This window comes from Gracilinanus agilis, unplaced genomic scaffold (genome assembly GCF_016433145.1).
Source record: "Gracilinanus agilis isolate LMUSP501 unplaced genomic scaffold, AgileGrace unplaced_scaffold57003, whole genome shotgun sequence".
Classification (NCBI taxonomy): domain Eukaryota; kingdom Metazoa; phylum Chordata; class Mammalia; order Didelphimorphia; family Didelphidae; genus Gracilinanus; species Gracilinanus agilis.
The window spans coordinates 1-4,967 of record NW_025392470.1 but is presented as its reverse complement, the minus strand read 5'-3'; the positions used below and the strand labels follow the sequence as shown (position 1 = coordinate 4,967).

At 69.4% G+C, this 4,967-nt stretch overlaps 1 protein-coding gene across 1 annotated transcript; it reads right to left on the bottom strand.

Moving 5' to 3' along the window:
• Positions 1-2,328: 2,328 nt before the first annotated feature.
• On the bottom strand, positions 2,329-4,886 carry SNRPD3 (small nuclear ribonucleoprotein D3 polypeptide). The gene is made up of 4 exons (XM_044684879.1): positions 4,751-4,886; positions 3,883-4,023; positions 2,643-2,835; positions 2,329-2,546 (listed from the first exon to the last, which is right to left on the bottom strand). Exons 2-4 carry the CDS (start codon positions 4,006-4,008, stop codon positions 2,485-2,487), a joined length of 381 nt encoding a protein of 126 aa, XP_044540814.1. The 5' UTR covers positions 4,009-4,023; positions 4,751-4,886; the 3' UTR covers positions 2,329-2,484.
• Between the last annotated feature and the right edge of the window lie 81 nt (positions 4,887-4,967).

The following is a 4,967-nucleotide window of genomic DNA, read 5'->3' as shown; positions in this document are numbered from 1 at the left end:
AGGCCCCTCTCTCGTCTCCTCCCAGGGGCCTCACTGAGAGGTCGTCGAGGCCATCTTACAGATGAGGAGGCTGAGGCACGAAGCATGTCACAGCCGGTACGGGAAGGGCTTGAGGCGGGATTCGAACCCAGGTTTCCTGGCCAGTACTCCCCGCCATCACCGTTGCCTCCATCTTTGTTCTACTGGGCAACAGCATTAGTGGAGGCCTTTCTGTGGGCAGCGTCCGGCAGGCTCTCCTCCAACAGGCACCTCAGCCTGGCCCAGGGGAGCCGATCATTAAATTTCTAGTGGGAGCAGCTCCGCTTGGGAAGGGCGAGGCATCGACCCAGGGGCAGCCGCTCGGGCGCTGTCGGGCTTTGGGGGAAGAGGACGTGGCTGCCTTAAGCCCGGAAGGGAACTCTGTGCTGGTCTAGCGCGGGGAGCCTGTTGTTAAACGGTCACCGGCCTGCCTCCGAGATGCCCTGCCGGCGGGTCCCAGTGCGGGGATGTGGGAGGCCGGATGGCGGCCCGGCCCAGTGCTGCAGAGGGCTGCTTGGGAGGTCCCCGGAGCGGCTTATCTCGGCGGCCTGCCTTGGTGCTGCAAGCACGGGATCTCCTCCTCCGCCGGGGCGGCCTTCGCTGCCTGTGGGAGGCTCCGGCTAGGACAGGTGGCAGCAGAGCCCAAGCGGGCAGGAGGGCGCCCCGGGCACAGGTAGCCGGCTGGGTGCGTGTGTGTGTGTGTGTGTGTGTGTGTGTGTGTTGGCTCCCCCCCCCCCCCAGGCCTCAGCGCCCGGCTCAGCAAGGCCGGCCAGGCGGGTACCCGGGACGTGGCAGCGACAGGGGAGGAGGGGAGACGCGGCAAGGGCAGCCGGAAACAAAGGAACGGTCAGGAGCCGGCCGGAGGAGGGGCCCGGGCTGGCACAGAGACGCTTTATTAAGGCCGGGGCACCGAGGAGGGGAGGAGGCTGGCACCCCGGCCGCCCGGGCCTCCAGCCCTCCACAGGCAGCTCCGCGGCTGGGGCCACTTACCAGGCAAAGCGCAAGCCGCTTCCAGGTCTGCTCGGACACCTTCTGTGCCCGCCGACCCTCTGCCGGGGAGGTGGCCCCAGGGAGCTCCGCCCCCGCCTGGCCGGCTCCCGTCCAGCAGCCATCTGGACCCGGCCGGGGGAGACCCAGAGAGCGCTTGGGGTTCTGGCACTCGCAGGCCGACCTCCAGAGGGCCGGAAGGATGGGCCCGGCACCCTGGCATCAGAAGCTGGGCGGGGGGCGGCCTCGGGGGCCCAGAGAGCCCCCTGCTGGGCAGGCAGCATCCTGTCCCTCCTAGGAGGGTCGCCGCTGAGGGCTGCCATCCCGAGCCCTCGAGGGGGTGGCACAAGCCGCAGGAGGCTGCCCGTCTCTCGACCAGGCAGGCCCGGGAACTGCACAGCCACGATTCTCCCGAGATGGGAGAGCGCCAAGGCGGGCACCAGCACTAGGCTGGAACTCGGGTCCTCTTCCACGACAACCTGCTGCCTCTGCAAGGCCCCCACCGAGGGGCCGGCCAGCCCCTGCTCGGAGCCTTCCAAGGACGGGGAGCTCACCACCTCCTTGGTCAGCCTCTCGCACTCTGGCGCAGTGGCCGGGGGCCTCCCCAGCCCACGCGACCAGCTGCCAGGCGAGTTCTCTGAGGCTGGGCGGCACAGAGCCGGAAACTCCCCCTGTGGCCCCCTTCCCCCTCTGCTGACCTTCGCCCCCATCTCGGCGGTGGCGGCACCTGGGCTGTGCCCGCTTCCGCCTCTCCCTCGTCCCCAACAAGCTCCAGGAGTGCCCCCACCCCACCCCAAGTGCTCTGCTTGGGGTTCGAGCCTCTCCCCCTCCCTCCTTGAGGTTTTAACAAGCGGCTCTCTGCCAGCGCCCCGCCGATGCCCGGGCTGTGCCCAATCCTGATCTCTCCCGCCTCATGACCAAGCGGGCATCCCAAAGTCCCCTCCCCCCAGCTCGTCCCACACGCCCAAAGAGCTGCTCTCCCGCCTCCGAGTCTTTGGCCTGGCCGCCCCCTCCTCCCCTCCGCCAGCACCACCCCATCCCGCGAGCAGGAAGGGTTCATCCGGCTCAGCAATCCCTCGGGTGCCAGCTGGGGCCCGACGCCCCGTGTGGCCACCCCCGAGGAGCCCGGGCTGAGGAAACGAGGCGGGAGGAAGGGCCTGGCCTAACAGCCAGGCTTGGGGGGAGCCACTCCTCCTCACAGCGGCGCCCCCCGAGGCCAGGCTACAGCCACCCCCCAGCCTCCTCGCAGCTGCCAAAGACCCCCAACTCGGCTCCAGAAGGAAGAGCAGGACGAGCGGAGGACAGCAGCCCAGGCGGGCCGAGTATTCCAAAACACCTTTATTTGGCTGGTGCGCCTCCTGCCCCTCCCCCGTCTGAGAGCGCGAGCCGCCGGCCCAGGAGGCCGAGCAGGGCCCCTCCGGGCACACGGCACCAAGGACGCGGGTCTCCGGGTCTCCTCCGCCGCCGCCGCCGCCCAGATTATCTTCGCTTCTGGAAAATGTTGCCCCGGCCCATGCCGCGCCCTCGTCCTCTGGCAGCCACTGCACAAGGGGAGAAAAGGCCGCGGTTAGGGCCGGGGTTCGGGCCGGCCTCCCAGAGGACGCCCCCCCCCCGCCGCCTGCGGCTGGGCCACCCACCCTGGGCCTTCAGGATGGCTGCCTTCCCCCGGCCGGCCCCCGAGCCCTGGTTCTTGTTCTTCATGCTCTTCAGCATCGGCGCGTTCTTCAGCATGTCGGGCAAGATCAGGAAGCGAATCTTGCTCCCTCGGATGTAGACCTGCTCCAGCTGGGCCACCCGGCCGTCCCGGTACGTGACGGTGATGTTGGACATCTGCAAGGGAAACCGGCCGTCACGGGCCCTGCCTCGGCTCGCCAAGGCCAAAGGCACGGAAGGCGGCCACGGAGGCAGCCGGCTGGGCACAGGGCAGTCAGGCGCCCGTAGAGAGCCGAGCCTGGAGGTAAGGCAAGAGATCTGAGTTCAAATCTGCCTCCGGACACCCAAGTGGCCGACCCTTCCTGCATTTCTGCCTCGGAAGGTGCAGGCTAAAGGGGGACGCCGAGCGGGGCGGAGAAGGGCATCGAGCGCCAGCCGGGCTTGTGTCTGACCGCAGAGCGGCTGACGCGGGCACGCGGGGGAGGGCGGGCTGCGGGCAGAGACCCACCGAACTGCCCTGACAGCAGGGGGCACCGAGAGAGATCAAGCTACAGAGAGTCCCGACAAGAGACCGGAGGACCAAGTGGGAAGGCGGGTGGGGGGGGGGAACGGGCCGGCCCCCAGCTGGGGATAGACAGCAGGTGACGCCCCATCCACGAGGAACTGGCCCGGGGCCGGCCCAGACTCTCCCCAGTTTCTCCTCCAAGGTCCACCTCAAGTCTCTGACCCATAAAGCTCCCTCCTCCCCTCTGACGCTGCCGCCCCTGGGCCGGACCCTCCTCACCTCGCACCCAGAGCCCTGCGGGCCTCGCCGGCCTCTGCCTACCTCCGTTTCCACGCCCCCCTCCGGGCCCCAATACAAAATGCCCCGCTGGCCTCAGAAGACCTTCCTCAGGACTCCCGCTTTCCCCTTCCGCCTCTGATCCAGCCGCACTGAGCCTCCGGCACGCTGCCGTTTCCCACCGCTGTGCCTTTGAACGTGCTCGCTGGCTGCTGCCACCCCCACCCCCGGAACCCTTAGAATGGAGGCTCCAGGTTCGAATCCCGCCTTCTCCGATAAGCGTCTCTTGGTCTCCCCCACAACCAGGGGGTGGCAGCTGTTTCCGTGTCCTCCCGGCCCCGCCCCGCGGCTCTACCTGCTGGCCCTCCCCGGCCCCCCTGGGCCGAGAGCCCGGGCCCGGGAGCGGGGAGGCTCGAGGAGGCTCCGGCCGGCCCGGCCGCTACCTGGCAGTTCATGTTGTCCTCGGCCTCGATGAGCTTGCCCCGGTACACCTCGCCCGTGTTGGTCTCGCAGGTGACGATGTGGCCCTCGGCCTCGTGCAGGACCTTGATGGGGACGCCGATGGACATCCTGGGAGGAAGAAGCTGTGGGGGGTCCCCACGGGAGCGCGTGAGCCCCGGCGGCCCTTCCCCTCCTCCACAGGGGCCCCCACCCGGGATTCGCACCAGGCCCTGGAGAAGAGAGCAGAGCCCTAGGGGCTGTCTCCAGGGGGAAACCGAGTCAGAGGGGCCTGGAAGCCCCGAGGAAGCGTGGAGGCAGGACCTGAACTCAGAGTCCAACTGATGGGGGCTCCGCCCAGCCCCCAAGCAGCAAACAACCCCAACATTGACAAGGGTGACAAACTAGGAAGGCTCCGTGGAGGAGGCGGGCTTAGCTGGGCCTCAAAGGCAGAGGGACAACGAGGGTCTCGTGGGCTGTGGGGGACGTGGGTGACAGGGCCAGCCTCCCCTTGGAGCAAGAGGTGACGGGGCTCCCTCTCCCCGGAAATGGGGGGAGGGTGACTGGGCGGGGGAGGGGGCAGTCAGCCCCGCCCTCCCCAGCTTCCTCTCTTGGGGGGAATGGGAGGGTCCCGGAGGTGCACTAGAGAAAGCGCGGCCTGGCTCCTCCTCCTCCTCCTCCTCCTCCTCCTCCCCCTCCCCGCTGGGGCCCAGGGTGTCCAGAGGAAGGCACGCTAGAAGGCCGGGCCTTGAACGCCGAGCCCAGAGTCTCTAGTCCGCGCAGCTCCCCCGCCCTTTCCCCCTCCACCGGCCCAAGCCCCGCCTCGCCGCTCCGGACCACGCGGACTCCACCCCGCCAGCCGGGCCTCCTCACCTGCAAACCCGGTCCCGGCTCCGGTTCCGGCCCCGGCGACACGAACGTGCGACGAGCGGCGGCAACTGAATGGCGGGCCTCGCGGTCCCAGCATGCAGCAGACCCGGAAGCGGGGTGGGCACTTCCGGGGCACGCTCCGCCCCGCAGCGGCGATCGTCTCGAGACGACCCTCGGGGGCGGGGCCTGGAACTTGTGCGTGAAGGGGCGGGGCCCAGGC

What these genes read in the sequence shown, in the direction of transcription:
- SNRPD3 (XM_044684879.1), bottom strand. Translation starts at nt 4,008, where the DNA reads ATGTCCATCGGCGTCCCCATCAAGGTCCTGCACGAGGCCGAGGGCCAC. An exon ending in AGGACAACATGAACTGCCAG is followed by an intron (nt 2,836 to 3,882) that starts GTAGCGGCCGGG and finishes TTTCCCTTGCAG; the next exon opens with ATGTCCAACATCACCGTCAC. An exon ending in AGCCATCCTGAAGGCCCAGG is followed by an intron (nt 2,547 to 2,642) that starts GTGGGTGGCCCA and finishes CCCCTTGTGCAG; the next exon opens with TGGCTGCCAGAGGACGAGGG.